This window comes from Danio aesculapii, chromosome 2 (genome assembly GCF_903798145.1).
Source record: "Danio aesculapii chromosome 2, fDanAes4.1, whole genome shotgun sequence".
In the NCBI taxonomy this organism is placed as follows: Eukaryota; Metazoa; Chordata; class Actinopteri; order Cypriniformes; family Danionidae; genus Danio; species Danio aesculapii.
Genome location: NC_079436.1, coordinates 12,568,484 through 12,588,301, shown reverse-complemented (window position 1 = coordinate 12,588,301; position 19,818 = coordinate 12,568,484). Strand labels below are relative to the sequence as shown.

General features: G+C 34.5%; 1 protein-coding gene across 1 annotated transcript in view; it reads right to left on the bottom strand.

Annotated features, from left to right (window-relative positions):
• ccdc18 (coiled-coil domain containing 18) overlaps nucleotides 1-19,818 on the bottom strand; it is a 71,580-nt gene that overhangs the window by 11,377 nt on the left and 40,385 nt on the right. The window contains exons 19-24 of the mRNA XM_056473076.1: nucleotides 12,425-12,588; nucleotides 10,990-11,203; nucleotides 8,564-8,663; nucleotides 8,366-8,482; nucleotides 8,219-8,287; nucleotides 2,774-2,914 (exon numbers count right to left, since the gene is read on the bottom strand). Of these exons, the coding sequence (XP_056329051.1) occupies nucleotides 2,774-2,914; nucleotides 8,219-8,287; nucleotides 8,366-8,482; nucleotides 8,564-8,663; nucleotides 10,990-11,203; nucleotides 12,425-12,588 (805 nt within the window). The remainder of the gene's footprint in view (nucleotides 1-2,773; nucleotides 2,915-8,218; nucleotides 8,288-8,365; nucleotides 8,483-8,563; nucleotides 8,664-10,989; nucleotides 11,204-12,424; nucleotides 12,589-19,818) is intronic.

Below are 19,818 nucleotides of genomic sequence, written 5' to 3'. Positions count from 1 at the left end.
TCACATACTGTGAACATTTCCTTGCTCTGGTGAACATACTTTGGAAAATATTTAAAAAAGGAAAAAAAATTCTTCAACTATATATATATATATATATATATATATATATATATATATATATATATATATATATATATATATATATATATATATATATATATATATATAACTAATGTCAGTTTTGATGTCATTGATTAATGCACTTACTTGACAGGGCTGATTTCATTCATTCAATTTCCATCTACTTTTTCCCTGGTTTATCACAGCGGAATGAACCGCCACTTACTTGACAGACTTAAATAATTTTAATTTCAGGTGGTTTGTGTAATGTGTTTAATGTTTGGTAAAATAATGTCTAATGGCATCTTCATTATCAACTAATTACACCGTCTTATTCCAACAGGTGGATTTAGAGGGTTTTTTATGTGTATATATATATGGCCATGCTGCCATATAAGCCATGCTGTACACATTAAGTCAATGTTAAAGATTACTGTTATTATCATTGCTAATAATTTACTAAGAATACAATAGAGATTATGTTATATAATTAAGCTTTTCTATCGTCTATGCTCTGAGATTTATAAGGATTTTAAGGAGGTTTGAATCAAGTAATTAAATTACATCAGACACATTTTATTAAAAGTCATTTAAATACAATTTTAATGATGTAATTAGTAATTAACGACTTTTTAAAAGTAACTCACACCCAACACTGGCTATTAGGCCTATTATCAGAAAACATGTCAGAGCAGATCAGAGATCGAGTCGAGAGGCATCGTTTTACCAGAATTGCCATGACAGCATAACAAACAGTGGTAATTGTCCTGTCAGTGTGATATACAGTATGACGGTCTTTCTGTCTTTCTTTATGTATGTAGTAAATGCATAGATATGTATGCGGGTACTCGAGGAGAGTGTCATATTTTTATCCATTTTAACTCTTGTGCACTGTTCAAATTTACTACTCTTTTGTTATGTTCGGGATAAAAACTTCCACTGAATTAAACTGCTGCAAAAACGTAAAAAAATTTTTGGCATAAATCTGTTTATCAACCTCAGTCCTGATCAAACTACTAAATTGTTTAGATAGTAACAGGATTTTAACTCTTTAATTGCCAAATTCACAAATGATGTCACTTATTTGGTGAAAAAAAACACAAAATGACGTATTTTCAATATAAAAAGTTGTGAACTGGATTTTTTTTTTACCTTTAATCAGTCTTGGACATTTGAACGATTAGTAATTAACAACACTGGCTTTGATGCATTGTTAGATTTTCATTTTTTCTCCCTAGTTTACTGTTGTTGTCTGTCTTTGCCCCATTGACTTCCATTAGAACCACATTTGATGGTGCATAGATACACAGTCCTTGTTTTTATTTATTCCATGTAGTTCTGAGAGCTGAGATGCATATTTTGATTTTCTCAGACACTAAGTGCGTAAAGGTCACTCTTACACACCCACAGACACACATACACACACTTTAATTTGCTGTTATACTTCATATAAAATCCAGAAACTAAGCTTGTTTTGCACAGGCCTATTTAAAGGGTTAATGGTGCGAACTGATGATCAACAGTAAAAATTTGACTAATTTTACCTCTTCCCAACAGAGAAAACCACCAACATCAAAAATGCATGATTATATGGTGTCATGGCTTTGCAATCAAAAACTGTGGTTATGATGGAAGTCAATGAGGTAAAAACAGACACCAACAGTAAATTAGGGAGAAAAAAAGAAAAAGAATCAAAAACAATTCATGAAAGGCAATGTCAATACACATGTCCAAGACTTTAATAAAAGAGAAAAAAAATCCAGTCCATAATTACTTTTTATATTGAAAATACGTCATTTTGTGTGTTTTTTTTCACCAAATCAGAGACATCATTTATGAATTTGGCAATTAAAGAGTTACATTCATGTAATTTTCTAAGCAATTTAGTAGTTTTAATCAGGACTGAGATTTGCATAAACAGATTTATGCAAAAACATTTGAAAAAATATTTATCTGATGCAGTTTAAAGCCCAAACGTAACAAAATGGTAGTAAATTTGCCCAAATATTTTTTTAATTCAAAGCATTTTTCCAAATATGTGTCAAAATAAGATTTGTCACCAAAAACCATTCTGCTAGCTGAAACACAGAAAATGTTGTGGCCAAATTACGACACAAAATCACCTCAGAGAGGATGAAAACATCCCCAAGAGCACATAAGGGTTAAAATGGCATTTTTGGTTTTCGGTGGCCAAAAAATGGGTGCATCCCTAATTAAGAATTATTACTGAACTGTTAAAAAGATAATAATAAATAAAAAACTAGGAGTTTCCAATAGCAGAGATAGTAGCAGTCAAACACTTGACTTTGGCCATCACTTACTCATCCTTTACTTCCTTATCTGTTTGTAAGGAAGACAGACTAAGAAAATGCCATTGATTTCCATGGAAATTACCTAATATGAATGTCAATGTCTGCTTTTCCAACATTCTTCAAAATATCTCATTTTAGTAAAGAAATAAAAAGTTTAGAACCACTTGAGTGTGTATAGTGAGGAAATGTTCATTTCTGAGTGGACTATCCATTAGAGTTCCACAAAATAACCCTGTATTTGTTCAGTGCACATGTGTACCAAACCAATCTGGAAAATCGAATTGCTCACATCTGATTTAAAATGAAAATGAAAAGCGAGTCTGTAATTGAGCCATTTTTAGTAAGCACTCATTATGATGCAGTGAAGACCAGCTGTTGTGTTGCAGCTGCAGATGTTTTACCTTCTGATGTGCTTGTCGGGTGATTTCCTCAATCTGTCTGTTTAGAGAGTCACAGCGTGTTTGTGCTTCCTGTAACTGTTGCACTGTCTTCAGGAGCTGCTCGCGATACACTCGCAACTGCTGGCTGTGGCCTACAGCACCCTGAAAACACACAAAATGGTATAGAGTTAATACTTATAGTCAAGGTTCATTTACTCTTACTCCACTTGTTACAAACCTCTTTGACTTACTTTCTTCTGTTGAACACAAAAGTAGATATTTTGAAAAATGCTGGAAACCTGCAATCACTTCCATAGTATTTGGTTTTTCTCCTACTATGGAAGTCAGTGGTCACTGGTTTCCAGCATTGCTCAAAACATCTTCTTTTGTGTTCAACAGAAGAAAGGCTGACATTAATCTTAAATCACCCTGAAACCACAACACATCCATTTGATTACTTTTCAAAAAACATATGCACCAGACTTATATAAAGATGATTGAAGAATCGGTTGTTAAAATGACACCCATGATAAAATAGCAAGGTACAATAACATCTCTAGCAACATTCTGGGAAGATCGGTGTTACACAACCTGTTGGTTTTGTTTAATTTCTGTATAGCAAGAGTTTGATGTTGTAACATGGTCACTTCTGCTTGTCATGTAACGTTTCATAACTGATGATTTCCTCTAAAAGACTTCTGCAGGTGGCCTGAGGGATGCTGGTATATTTATCTCCTTCAGAAAATGTCATATTATGATACTAAAGGTTGAATGTTTTACTAAAGGTCAACTAAGTCTTAAAATTTAAAGGGCAACTATGATAAAAATCAACTTTAGTAAGTTGTTTAGACAGAACTGCGTGTATGTGTATAGATATAGTGTGTCCACAGTCCTATTGGACTGAAATAAACTAAACAAGTCTCTATTTTAAAATGTCCTGACGTTAAAACAGAACCCAAGTGAGGCCCACTGCAACGTGATGTTGGAGTGCGGTTTTCCCTATCCACCGAATTGATTGACAGGCGCAATGTTTCTATAAAAACATGTACACACACGTCCGCAGAACTTTTTTTTCCGCAAATAAACTGGAATTAAAATATTTGTTACATCTCTGTGATTTTTAAAATGTTTAAAGTTTAAATGTTTTCAAAACAGAGCATGTTTGTAATAAAGACAGTAAAATCACAACTTCTTAAACGCTATAATCACAACTGCATGGTGTCAGTAAACGTGCATATATGCGCATGTGTGTGTACTGCAAACGGCATTTGTGTGTGGCTCATCGTAATCTTTTTGACTAATGAGCTGCATTTCATTTTCATCTGTGTCTCTCTCTATCACTGACTGCTGTTTATCTGACATAAAGCGTGAGGAGAAGCAGACACGCATGGTGGGCGGGAAGAAGCAGCTCATTTGCATTTAAACCCGCAGGCTACAAAAAGAGCTACAATGTATTCAGACACCAAAAAGGCAGATTCTGGAGATTATAATAAATTATCCATTTTAAGCTGATGTATTTTGTGCTGAAACTTTACAGACACATTCTGGAGTCACCAAAGGCTTATCTTACATCTTGTAAAAGGGGTAAAATAGGTGCCCTGTAACAATTGCACTTGAGTCTATGGGAATAAATACCTATATCTTTTCATTTAATATAAAAATTGAATAATAAAGTCTGGTCAATTTCAGGTCATTTTTCATTATGCAATAATAATTATTACTGTTGTTAAAGAATCTGTTTTGCGTTCTGTTTTGTGTTATTTGTCATATTACTTTTATACAATTAAGGTATTTTTTAATGTAATAAAAATGTAAGAAAATGAGCACTAGTGTAGTTTTGGAAATATGCATATATTATAGTATTACATAATTTCAGTAATATTAATAATAATAATAATAATATTAATAATAATTTAATACTAAACCAAAAACAACATTTTAGATGTCTATAGAATGTGTTAGCTCACTGATAGCATTTAGCAACTTAATTGTATGTTACAACCATTTTGTTGTTACTGTTTTAATTAGCTAATGAGATGTTTTAATGTGGCTAACATGTTTATGCTGGCAAACACATTTTGACATTGAAAATGTTGTTAACATGTTTTAACACATGATGTTTTGACAACGTGATTTTAACATTACGGACATGCTTATCGAGTTGCTAAAATTATTTAGTAATCTGCCAACATGTTTGTTTACACATATTGGGATTTGTTTGTTTGTGTATAGACATTCGCCAAGCCAACATCTATTGCTATTTTCATGGAGACAAATACTGTAGATATAGATTATATTAAGATTTTACTATTTATTTTTGCTAATAAAACTCTAAAACTGTCATTTCTTTTGGATGAGCAGTGTTAAAAATGCTTCAAAGGAGTGAGTTGAATAAAATAGGTTTCTCAAAGAATTAAAGTCAACCCAATTGAATAGAACATGCTTGGTAGCTAAATTGCTTTTACAAAGAGAACATCTGGGAGAACATCTTCTCCAAGTATTAAAAATTCTACAGCAGTTAAAAACAATCGGGTCCCACCAGTTGGAGAATTTACTAGCATTTTTTAGCACATTGTTAGGACGTATTGGCAACTTGAATTTAACGTTACAGACATGTTTATTAAGTTGCTAGCTTGTTTTAGTAAGTTTCTAGTATGTTTCCACGTGTTGCTAACATGTTTTAACACTTTATTTGGATGTTTTGGCAACATGACTTTAACATTACCGACACGCTAATAAAGTTGCTAACATTCTAGTAGTTTGCTAATATGTTTGTTTGCACACACGGCTAGCATGCTTTAACTTGTTTGTTTGCTTGTGTTTAATGCATTGTCAGCTTCTATGGATATTTTCAAAAAGAAAAGTAAACTGCAGACATAAATTATATTACCATTCATTCATTTACCTTCAGCTTAGTCCCTTATTTATCAGGGGTCGCCACAGCGGAATGAACCAATGACTATCCCGGCATATGTTTTACACAACGGATGCCCTTCCACCCACAACTCATTACTGGAAAATACCCATACACTCTGGCATGGGTCACACAGAAATGCCAACTGGCCCAGCCAGGACTTGAACCAGCAACCTTCTCGCTGTGAGGTGACAGTGCTAACCACTGAGCTACCATGCCGCCCTAAATTATAGTTTTAATATTTATTTTTGCTAAAAAATAATATAAAAGTATTTTTGGATGAACAGTATTAAAAATTGCACTGAATAAAAAGTTTCTCACAGGATTTAAGCCAACCCAATTAAATAGAACATGCTTGATAGTTAAAATGCTTTTACAAAGAGAACATCTGGGAGGATCTTCTCTAAGTATTAAAAACTTATGTGCCATCCTGGAGTGACCTATTCTACAGCGGGTAAAAAAAATCTGGTCCCACCGGTTGGAGAATTTACTAGCATGTTTTAACACATTGTTAGGATGTTTTGGCAATTTTGGGTGCTTTCACACCTAGACGCTTGTTTCAGAACCTGGCATGTTTTTCCCCTTAGCTCAGTTCCGTTGGGCATTTGTGAATCCTGAAATCGGATCTGTGCCAAAACAATCCGCGATTGCCTGAACGAGGTGGTCTCGGCTAGGTTGAAAGGAACTCTGGAGTGGTTGGGTTGCCGTGAAAAAGCAATACAATCCAACAAACCAGGCTATATCACAGTGTATTGTGGTTATGTAATAGCCATATATAGGCTATATGAAGAGAGAATTATGAGTAGGGTGGGATGTCATTCCTACCAGTAAATGTGCCTTTCATGTTGAATACGAAAGTGAAAGCATGCAATTAGCATAATTATTAATGAGAGATAGCGATGCGGTAGTGCTGTCGCCTCACAGCAAGAAGTTCGCTGGTTCGAGCCTCAGCTGGGTCAGTTGGCATTTCTGTGTGGAGTTTGCATGGGTTTCCTCCGGGTGCTCCGGTTTCCCCCACGAGTCCAAAGACATGTGGTACAGGTGAACTGGGTAAGCTAAATTGTCCTTAGTGTATGAGTGTGAATGAGTAAGAATGGGCGTTTCCCAGTGATGTGTTGCGGCTGGAACGTGCTGGATAAATTGGCGGTTCATTCCGCTGTGGCGACCCCAGATTAATAAAGGGACTAAGCCAAAAAGAAAATGAATGAATGAATGAATGAATTAACGAGAGATGTTTATCCATTAGGAAAATTGTCTTAAATTCACAATTTCTTTTCCATATTTTAATCTTATAATATTTTCTATTAGGCCTATTGTTTTGTTTATGTCTGCACTGACGCCTCAACATTCATCTGCTTCATGATCTAACTGCAGCCTCGGTTCATCTTTTAATTCTCTCTATTATATGAAGAATATCATTTTTTAAGCTCATAATTAATAATGAAAACAAGAATGCAAACAAAAGATATTACATGTCTTTTTCTCATTTTAAAATAGCTAAATAAATGTTACAAAAAATGATGAGCAATAGATTTATCGATACAATTGAAATTGAAAGAAAGTCTTACCTCCTATTTTTATATTTGGTGACTGTCTGTGGGTGTCACCATAATTAAAGCACAAATTTTCACTTATAAATTAAAACACGTGAGCAGAATTTACTCGCACACGACTTGTTTTAACAATTTTTGTCATGTGAAAGCCAACCTCACCAAGAACAAGCAACAATTTTAATCCCTGTTTAAGAACAAAACGACTGATCTACAGGTGTGAAAGCACCCTTAAATGTAATATTATGGACATGCTTAACAAGTTGCTAGCATGTTTGCACTTTTTGCTAGCATGTTTTAACACATTGTTTTGATGTTTTGGAAACATGATTTTAATATTACAGACATGTTAATCAAGTTGCTAGCATAATTTAGCAAGTTGCTAACCTGTTTACACATGTTGCTAGCATGTTATAACAGTGTTAAGATGTTTTGGCAGCATAAATTTAACATTACGAACATGCTTAACAAGTAGCTAGCGTATTCTAATATGTTGCTAGCATGTTTTTGAACATTGTTATGATGTTTTGGAAATTTGATTTTAACACATTATATACATGCTTAAGTTGCTAACATGTTTGCACTTTTTGCTAGCATGCTTTAACACATTGTTGTGATGTTTTGGCAACATGATTTTAACATTACGAACATGTTTATCAAGTTGCTAGCATATTTTAGCAAGTTGCAAACATGTTACACATGTTGTTAGCATGTTTTAACAGTGTTAGGATGATTTAGCAACATTAATTTAACAATACGAACATATTTATCAAGTTGCTAACATATTTTATTATCAAGTTGTTAGCATGTAGTTAAGCTTTAAACCAGAGGAGCCCAAACGGAGTCCTGGTCCTGCAGAGTTTAGCTCATCTTGCTCTAACACCCCTACAAGAATGTTTTTATGCCAAGACAGAGCTGGTTCATGTGCTGGAGTTGGAGCTAAACTCTGCAGGACAGCAGCCCTCCAGGACCAAGTTTAGACACACAGGTATGATGGTGTACCCTGTCCAGGTCCTCCTTGGCCTGCAGTTGTGACTTCAGCATCTCCAGTCGTTCTGTCAGGAATTGCATCTGTGCAGAAAACAGTGAGACCTCATCAGTCCTTTTGTCCATTAAACAACCCCTCATCGATCGCTCTTACCAACTCACCTGCTGGTCTTTCTCCCTTAACTCGTTCTGGCTCTTCTCCAGAGCTTCCTGTAAAAACTCCACCTTCTTCTCCATCTCCAGCTTGTGATCTTTAATGGCCACATCCAGCTGCCCCAGCTCAAGAGAGAACATTGGCTTTAGTACAGTGGAGACCCAGAGCTAATTGTATATGTGCTGAAGAGTGTGTGTGCGTGGTACCAGCTGTGCTCTCTGCTGCAGCTCCCCCTGTCTCTCCTTCAGAGCAGTGTCCAGATCCAGCACCTCATGGTTCCTCTCCTCCAGCTCTCTCTGACTCTCTCTGGAAACACAAACCATGTTGGAGAAAGCGTTTATTTATTTTGCAAGGTTTTTACAAAGCAGTCATATGTACTGCACATCATTTTTCTAGGGTAGAAAGAACAGAGAAAAACATTCTGTCAACATTTACTACTAGTTTTATTTTGTTCTGTTCTGTTAAACACCAAAAACGATATTTTGAAAAAAATGATGGGAACCAACAGTGACAAAAACGAGTACTATGGAAGTCAATGGTTACCCAACATTCTTCAAAATATCTTCTTTTGTATCTAACAGAACAAGAAAAAAACATTATTTTAAAGCTGAGTAAATGATGACAGAAAGTGATTTTTGGGTGAACTATCATTTTAAAAAGATTTTCCAATATAAAACTCAATTCCTATGCTAAAACATACAAGTTCTGGCTAACATAATTCGACTAATGCCTGAAGGGGAGATTGTTTGACGCACTTAAACAGTCATTAATTGATGGCCTAATTTAGATTCAGGTATTACACGTTTCATTTTAAACTCGTGGCAACGTACAGATCTGAAACACATACAGTACGTGAGGATTTGAATTTGTTCTAGCATGTATTGTGGAGCCCTGCGAGTAAACCAGTCACTCCAGACCCCACAAACCACTTCTAATGTAATCAAAAGGTGACTGAGCAAACACCTCAGGCTGGTGTGTAACTTTGGAGAGCAAACAGTAGCACACACACACATATATACAGTACACACATGTGTGTTATTGTCTGTGCTTATTACTTCTAAAGGTCTATTAATGAAACATTATTTGATTGTTGTGGTGGTATGGATTTAGAGGTAAAGGTTGGGTAACTGTGGCCTGGCATTAAAAGAATGGTTAACCAAAAAAATAATAATAATTCTTTTATAATTCTACAATTTTATAATTCTTTAATAATCATCCTTTGCTTGTCAGAAACCTGCTTGAGTTTATTTTATCTGTTGAATACAAAAGAAGACATTTTGAAGAATGCTAAAACCAGTAACCATTGACTTCCGTAGTATTTGTTTTTCCTACTATGAATGTCAATGGTTGCAGGTTAAACATTTCTCATGAAAAAAGAAACTCATGAAGATTTGGAAAAGCTTGGGTGTGAGCAAATAGTTAATACATGATTATTTGTAAGAGAAATGTCCCTTTAATATTCATGGTGACAAACTGTGTTTCTTCTTCTGTAGGGGTTAACAGTATGTTGGAGGTGGGGTGAGGTGATTGTGCTTTTTACACCACGAATGTATTAAAAAACCTCATCAGTGATTCATCAAAAAGGGATATTATTCTGAATAACAGAACAAGCATTTGAGGTTTCTTCCTCATGTTTACAGATGCATATTAGCCTGTAATAAGAAAAGCAGAAATGTAGCTCACAGTGAAGATGTTACATTCATGTTATGTACACTAGTGTTAAAAAGTTCTGGGTCAGTAAGATTTTGAATGTCTAAAATAAACACTGTTTTCTATTTTAATGTTTTAAAATAACTGTTTTATATTTTAAATATATCATTTATTCATGTTACGCAAAGCTGAATTTTCGACTTTACCACTAAAGTCTTCAGTTTCACATAATTCTTCAGAAATCCTTCAGATATTTTAGCTTTTTTTTTTAATTAAAAATATGTAACATTACACACATCTTTAAAGTCGTGTTTGACCAATTTAATGTATCACTAAAGTTTCTCAAAAAAAAAATTGCACTAATGTTAAATTAATTCCAAAATCTTACAGACCACTAACTTTTGAATTGTTTTGTATACAATAGTTTGTTTTAAAATGTAAAAAAACTTTCAAAATCCTGTATGATACAGTGACACATTCCATAAACATTCATTATACAAATTTCCAATAAATAGTACAAAATATTAAAACAAAAAATGGTTAGAACAATTTCATTCTAAACCAGCAATGATATATTTATGACACAATAATAACACATAAATAAAAGCAAAGGCAATAAATGTAAATTATGAGAGTCAGATTCACAAACATTTAAACCAGCAGCATAATGTGGGTTGTATTTTCATATTCAAAGTGGAAATACTAGATTTATATATATATATAAACATATGTATGAAGCTTTGGAAATTGGGTTAAAATAATAAAAAGGAACTCCCATGATCCACCAGAACAGGATGTAATTGGCAGCACAATTAAAACTTGTGTTTGGAGGCCTTTAGAGATCTGTTACAATCTACGTTAGAAGCAAATGTGCAGCAACAGGAAGTGAACGTTTTACACTGTCCTCGTGATTGTGAGAAACTTGTTCACTATCCAGTGATGGACAGACTGCTGTGATTTCCCAGTAGTCAGAGCAGCTCACCTGAGCTCTGCAGCCAGTTTATCGATGGCCGCTTGCCGCTGATCTGATGTCAGTTGTGTGTGCTGCAGAACATCGCTCAGCTCCTGCAGGTGGTCTAGTGTGTCGGCCAGCTCTCCACGCACCTCCTTTAACTGTCCCTCCAGAAGCTGCGCTCGTTGTAGAGAGTTTCTCCTGTCCATCTCACTGCGGTGGAGCTTCTCCTCAAGGTCCATAACTGAGAAACACGAGCAAGAAAAATTATGAATATTATTCATATATTATATATTTATATATAAATCACAAAAGGATGGTTTGGATGAACTCTTAAAATAAGCAATGAAATAAAACACAAAACAAAACATGGAATGGAAGTTGGCTCATGAATGTGCTTTTTATTTAATCTTAAGGGAGTTGAACAAAATATATATATATATATTTTTTTTTATGAGGGTCACACTGGCGCTGCAACACAAAAAAAAACACACTGAAACGAAACAAAACCAAAAAATATATGAAACAAAATAAAACAAAACCAAACAAAATTAATTGTGGGTTAGATTTTAGTTTTCTTAAATTGTAAAAAATAATAATAAAACAAAGCAAAAAAACTAAACAAAATAAAAAAATATTTAAAACAAAATAATACAAAATATAATAAAATAATACAAAACAAAATAAAAGTAATTGTGACTTAGTTTTTAGTTTGCTTAAGCTGTAAAACAAAACAAAAACAAAACAAAAGTAATTGTGTCTTAGTTTTTAGTTTGCTTAAGTTGTAAAATAAAACAAAACAAAACATAATTTAATTTAATAACATAAAATAAAATAAAATCAAAAACAAAACAAAACAAAATTGTGGCTTAGTTTTTAGTTTGCTTAAGTTAAAATAAAGTAAAATAAAAATAAAATAAAATAAAAAAACAAAACCAAACAAAAAACAAAATAAAAAATTAAATTAAAAAAATTCATTAAACAAAACAAAACAAAACATAATAAAATAAAATAAAACATAATAAAACAAAACAAAACAAAACAAAACAAAACAAAACAAAACAAAACAAAACAAAACAAAACAAAACAAAACAAAACAAAACAAAACAAAACAAAACTGTGGCTTAGTTTTTAGTTTGCTTAAGTTAAAATAAAATAAAATAAAATAAAACAAAATAAAACAAAATAAATAAAATTAAATATAAAATTAAATAAAAAATGAATTAAACAAAACAAAACATAATTTAATAAAATAAAATAAAATAAAATAAAATAAAATAAAATAAAATAAAATAAAATAAAATAAAATAAAATAAAATAAAATAAAATAAATCATCAAACTCTAAATGAGGATTTCTCATAGTGAGGTCTGCAAACACCAGGTTTTGTTAATGCTTTTGGCAATTCCTGGTCTGCAAGTAAAACATTATTCTTTTCAATCTCACTGAATACAGCTGCTGCATACCTATTTCACTCTTTTTATCTAGCAGTCCTTTGGTCTCCTTGAGCGTCTCCTCCATCTGCACGAGCTGTGAGGCTTTGGTGTTGCTGTCTCTCCTCAACCGCAGCAGCTCCAGCTCCATGTCTGAAAGCTCCACTCGACACTTACTCATCTCTGAACTCAACTGCCTGTAAAACACACACAGCTTCACATTACCATCTTTTCCCCAGTGCCCTGACCACTGTCCAAATGCTCACAAAACTACAGGAAAGTAAAACTGGCCTTAATAGAAAATCTAAATCCTAGTTGTCTGGTTTTGACTCATATATGAAGAGCCAATGTGTGGAATGGTGTTATTCCTCAGCGAGGATAATTCACAGTTGTATATATAGAGGAAAAGTGCAGCAGGAGTGGCTACGGACACAAAGGCTCTGAAGCCATTTAACAGTCATAAGATCATCTCAAGGAACACCCTGAGGACAAGACACATGTCTGGGGTGCTTAGAAAAGCAGCAAACTGATCAAAAAGCCACTAGACTGATTCTCAGATGACCTGCCTCACTTGAATTACATTATTAAAAAGAAAGTCTGAATATGCAAACATATAACCAAGTTAATCCTCAATTTGAGTAATGACCCAGAGCCTACAAGATCCCAATATCTATGGAATTGAACCATAATGCCTTGAGCATTTGCCACAAAATTTAAAAGCAGAAGTCTCACAGAGAGAGGATGATCGGACAAGCACGAAGCATCAAAACACAACATAAATAACAGTAACTTTAATTCAATTAAGCCAATTAAATCTCATAGTTCAGTCAGTAAGAAGCTAAATCTGCTTTTAAATGCTTATGTTACTTATATACTAATATTACTTATATCTATAATAGGGTATATGCCGAGCTGGTGTTGTTCCCATACTGACAAACTTTTTTTTCATTTTATACGATTCCTTTTACGGCATCGATGTTGTAATATAATTAAAATACAATCAGTTAAATAGACTTTGGCATTCATTTAGTTGCTCAAGCGAAAATGAAACAAAAAGCCGTTTACTCGCACACGTCTGTCAGAATTGGCAGGCTAGCGTTGAAGCTCTATTGAATATACTGGGGTAAAATAAATGCTCATATTATGAAGACGTGGTGAGGAAAATGTAATTTAATGCAGTGCTTCTTGTACAATCTGAGACCCACTTTATCTCGGTTATTACTCTAATGGAGATCGCCGATTTTTAAAGAAAACAGGCCTTAAACGTGCCGATTTTGCAATTGCAAAAAGTTCACCAGAAGCGCTTAATCCAGGTTACTGGCAAATTAAAAGTCCTATTAGCATACTTCGGCATATACCCTATTACATTCTTAAAAAGTGTTCAACAGATGTAAATAATAAAGAGTGTTTAAGTAGCAACCACTGGATTGAAAAAAAAAGACAAAGATTATCATGACACTGAAACCATGTATAGTAACTTCAATGACGTTTTTTCTGTTCCAGTCCATTTTTTCCCTTTTTTAAGTCATCGAAAAGGCTTGTAATAACCCTCGAGTACACCGCAGGGTTTATTCAATAAATATTTCAATAAGCGCCCTATAAAGTGTTAACAATTAGGATTTTAACCCCTTACTCACTTTTTTAACATAGACACAAAATGACACAACTTAAATGAATGCCAATCTTCAATGTATTTGTGAATAGATTTAAGCTTAGTCTCAATTTAAAGAAAAGTGATGTCATATTGTAGAAGTAAAAAAAAGTTTAAAAAGTTTAATAAAACAAAAGTTACGCACCTTTATGTTTATGAAAATAATACAACAATAAATGTATATTTTATTATATTACATAAAATATGTATTTTACAAAACTGTATTTATGTATTTAGCCTAAAATTTGTCAGAAAATCAAGGCTAAATATCTGAACAAATTATATTCTAAATTTGAAGTTGATATCTCAAAAAAATGAGCTTTCAGTAAAAATTAGTTTGGCCGCAGTACCAAACATGACCACTAGATGACATTTAGTTTACATTTATGACCATACAAGGGCGCCCCCTATTTTTGGAGGAATATGAAGCATATTTGTTCATCCTTTTGATAGAGGTGTGAACCTACACTGGTCTCAGTTCGGTTACGATTATCATGCCATCATTCGGTTCAATTCGCTATCTCTGTGCATTGACGATGCTTTCCATTCACAGTTTAACATTTTCTTCACAGCACAGCAATTCTTGTATTACAATGTATAAATATATTTGTATTTATATACTATTTGTAATACAATTTTGTCCTTTAACACAAGCAATCAGATAAATAAACTGTACCTTTAAAAACTCAAGCACATGCACAGAACAACATGAGCATTTATAGCAAATAAATAAATATAAATATCCCACTCGCTTTCTGAGCTTGTCTAGCGCGTTCTTTCTTAAACCCCTATGATTGGTCACACGCTCAACAGAAAGGGCTGCGATTGGCTCTAACGCTCTGGTTCACCGATGACACTGATACACAGCAGCGGTGATCACAGCTGATCCATGATAGACGCGGTGGAGAAAACTCACTCTGCAGACATGCGCTCGTGTCTGGATCCACAAGTATCGCTATAACAGCCGAAAGGAGAGGAAAAGTCACGCCAGCAGGTCAAATGGGCCACAGTGAGAAAGAGAGAAATGGAGTTTACTTTCATTTTCTCAATTACAGTGAAATAGGGGCTTCTGCTGTAAGTGTCAGTGAATGACTGTCAAGCAAACACACACGCAGAGAAATTGTGCACAGTTTCTGTGTTTATTAGTAGTTGGAGCGTTGTAAATACTCACACTTGCCTCCCTCGCCATAGTAAGCTACGGCGACAGCGCATATGAGAGAAATGACGTCAGTACGCAATAACTGGTTATGATTATTACGCCTGCATCGCGGTGCACTGAAGAAACAATTAATTTTGTCACCCCTAACTTTTGACAATATCTGTAAAGCAGACATGGCATTCTAAAGTAGTATTGTAAGTTTGGTTGTATTTCATTTGAAATAGCCTCTACAAAACATCTAAAAAAAAAAAAGTACATGTGGATTGCTGTAGCAAAGTAATGTTTTAGAACTCTGGCGAGTGTGCTTGAACAAAGACTATAGAATACACAAGACGCATCACTCCTATAGTTTTGAATGGGGGAAAGTGTAACGGTCAATATGGCGAATGAAGCCTCACCTACTAGTACAGGAGCCAATCAGCGATCGCTATAGACTGACGTTTCTCCGGGGGAAAACCTCCGAGCAGACGTGTGTTTTTACGACAGTTTGGTGGTCGATAAACACAATGGAATCTTATTGAATACTTGCCTCACAGACATGAGAAATATATCCACATAAAGCTTGAAATCTGTGCTTTTAAATGAACAAAGTACACTTGAAACGAATGCGGGGTACAGTCCGTCCTGTCAAACACGCATCACTTGACAGCAGCCACTACTCAAACACCCACAAACTTGTAAACAAAGAGTCGCTGTTATTTCTAGAGGTGATTCGCCATTAAGACCAAGTTGTGGATTACTTCAGAAGAGCAGCGTGATCAGACGAAGCATTATCCAGAGGATAATAAATGTGTAACACGGCCATAAATGAGGTTGGTGTCGTGATCTCATTGCTTTTGAGTGCACATGCGCATTAGCTAAGGCAACCTGAAAATATGCCGAATTTGTTTGATTCGGACATTTACAGACAAAACTTATGAGGCAGTTGATGTTTAATTTTATTGGTGATTCCAAACCATGTAATGTAATCGTAAGCTTGTCTAACAGTTTTGGAGAATTTGATGTTTCCCCATCAGACAGAATCCCCAAGAATACTGCCAGAGAGGCGTTTCAAAGATGGCTGCCAAGTTAAATGACTCGCCTGAATAGGACTTTGTCTCTATGCAATTTATTAAATAACTATTGCTCAGTAATATCTAATAAAAATCAGTCACCAGACATGGAAACTTGCAATTTTATGATTTCAAATTATATATAGTTAGTAATGATGACTTTATGTTTAGACTAAAATGTAAATATGATTTACATATGTAACCGTAAATGGTCCCACTGGTAGTATGGTGACAGTAAATGTGTTTTAATCTATTACTATGTTAAAAAAAACTGTGGTAAAATATGTATTCGGAAGTCTTAGACGTTTCCAACAATATATATTTTGTCATGATTAGATTAGGATTTAATTGCAAAAAAGTTATATAAATCTAAGAGTCCCGGAGGCAGGATGGTGGCAATTAAGTGATTAAGTTAAAATGTCAAACAATTTCAAACTGACACTCAGCAGTGTGTTGTTAATGGACAAATCTGCATTTTTAAAACAACAGGTGAGATCAATACACCTCATTACTAAAGACAGACCGACTCACTCATTGACTTGCCTTCACCTATTCTTCTATCACATTTATAGCTCAACACTAGCAACTTTATCACTTCACAAGGTGCATTAAAACAGACTATACACAAAGTGTGAAAAAAGCCAGCACTACAAGTGAAAAAGGAAACTTTATTACTCAATACTGACGGCTGCATTTACATTAGTGCGTTTTTCTATGTTAAAATGCTGTTTTTGAATGAAAACACTCTTTGCTCAGACTGCCATTTTAACCGTTTCAGAAAAACTCTGTCCACACTATACAGCCTAAAATGCATAATATGTGACCAGTCACGCTCATTTGGCATACCGGTTGTACCGTTTACACAATGGTCATATTAGAGGGGCTTGTCGAATCAGGGAACGATATGCAATAGTCCAGGCCAATCAGAGAATGTATATGGATAGGAACGTGTCATCACAGCAGAGTGCATTCTGGGAATTTTATTTTATTATATACACATACTAGTACCAGGTTGGACCCCTTTTTGCCTTCAGAACTTAATCTTAATCCTTCGTGGTATAGATTCAACAAGGTACTGGAAATATTCCTCAGAGATTTTGGTCCATATTGACATGATAGCATCATGCAGTTGCTGCAGATTTGTCAGCTGCACATCCATATTGCGATTTTCTCGTTCCACGACATCCCAAAGGTGCTCTATTGGACTGAGGATCTGGTAACTGTGGAGGCCATTTGAGTACAGTGAACTCACTGTCATGTTCAAGAAACCAGTCTGAGATGATTCGCGCTTTATGACATAGCGTGTTATCTTTCTGGAAGCAGCCATCAGAAGATGGGTACACTGTGGTCATAAAGGGATGGACATGGTCAGCAACATTACTCAGGTTGACACGATGCTCAGTTGATACTAATACTAAGTTGGCCCAAAGTATGTCAGGAAAATATGCCCAACACCATTACACCACCAGCCTGATTTATTGATTCAAGGCAGGATGGAATCATGCTTTAATGTTGTTGATGCCAAATTCTGACCCTACCATCTGAATGTTGCAGCGGAAATCAAGACTCATCAGGCCAAGCAACATTTTTCCATCTTCTTTAGTCTAATTTTGGTGAGCCTGTGCAAATTGTAGCCTTAGTTTCCTGTTCTTAGCTGACAGAAGTGGCACCCAGTATGGTCTTTTGCTGCTGTAGAGATACTCTTCTGCATACCTTGGTTGTAACAAGTGGTTAATTGAGTTACTGTTGCCCCTTTAACAGCTTGAACCAGTCTGGCCATTCTCCTCTGATCTCTGGCATCAACAAGGCATTTGTGGCCACAGAACTGCTGTTCACTGGATATTTTCTCTTTTTCGGACCTTTCTCTTTAAACCCTAGAGATGGTTGTGCGTGAAAATCAAAGTAGATAAGCAGTTTCTGAAATAATCAGACCAGCTCATCTGGCACCAACAACCATGCCACAATCAAAGTCACTTAAATCACCTCGGTTTGAACTGCAGCAGATCGTCTTGACCATGTCTATATGTCTAAATACATTGAGTTGCTGCCATGTGATTGGCTGATTAAAAATTTGTGTTAATGAGCAGTTGGGTGGTGGCCAGTGAGTGTATATACGAGATGCACCAATCAATCGGAATCAGGATCGGAATGGGCCAATTTTTCGAACCGGCTTGATCAGTGAACGGCTGGTCATCTGGCCAATTTCAGCCAGTCTGTACTCACAGCCCCATATAAGGCAAAATTGTGGAACTTTTTCCACAGTGTGTGAAGGTGGCAGTATATTCATGATTTGCAGACATGACCAGGGTATTTTGTGGAAATTTGTTTGTAGACCAAACATAGTGTTCTACATGTTATGAACTTCATAGCATGTAAGATGAAAAAATGGGATTTATATTATCCAATGCCCATGTAATAAAATGCATTACAGAGGATTACAGAGCACAGAGGAGTAATAAATAGAAATGATATAAAGAGTCCTGTTGCAAGACACTTCTGTGAATTCAACCATAAAATGTCATTTTAAATTTCTTTCTTGGAAATGAAAAGGTTTCTTGTTTCTATTGTTAATTTGTAAACAAGTGATGTGCTTTTTAAATGTTATATTTAATTTGTGTTAAATATCATGAGGAAGATTCTAAAGCTGAAATGTGTCTGTATTAAGTCATAATGTCTCTTATCACTAGTCCATTTTTCATATTCTTTTTTAATCTTACTTATTATTTAAGAATAATATATAAGTATATATAATATATGATATATAAGAATTATTTACATAACTGGATAATAATGGCGTCTTTGTGTACATGAATAGTAATCCTACACGTCACGTCACTAATAACTTCAGTGCACAAACAGATTTAGTTTCAACTGATTTCACTGGCAAGTGTTATAACAGTTTGGATTAAATGCAAGAATTTGAAATAACAGCCTAGTGTGTAATAACATTAAACAGATCTGCACATATTAATGTGAAAAAAATCCCTGGAAACTAAGCGAGGGGACAAATACTGATTTTCACTAACAACTACAGAAAATTATAGCAAGAATGAAATATTTAGAAACTAATTGTTCGTGACAGACTTAAAAATCAGTAACAATACCAGCAAAAAAAAGACACTTAGCAAAACACTGTCTAATTATTGTCATCAACCAAATAGCTGCAACAAACAACACACAAATTCCTATCCATTCCACTAAAATACTATTAACCAAAACACGGGTACTAGAAACGTATAGCGATACTCAGCTGTAAAAAAATTTATATTTAATTGTACAGATAATTAAAAATAATAGCATTTTAGAAGAGGTCTACATAAAGAGTTTGTTTTGACATAACAGAAAAAAGGTACATGGTTGTACAAATGATGTTCCCTAAGGAACAGTTTTGTACCTTTGTAAAAGTTGTACCATATATGGTACAGAAAAGACTTCTTATGATACTGTTCTGTACCTTTTAGGGTACAATTGAAATGAAGGTACACAATTGTTCTCCTAAAAAAACGTACATAAGTGTTGAACAACTTCTTTATCACAACATCTATGAAAATAAACAATACTGGAA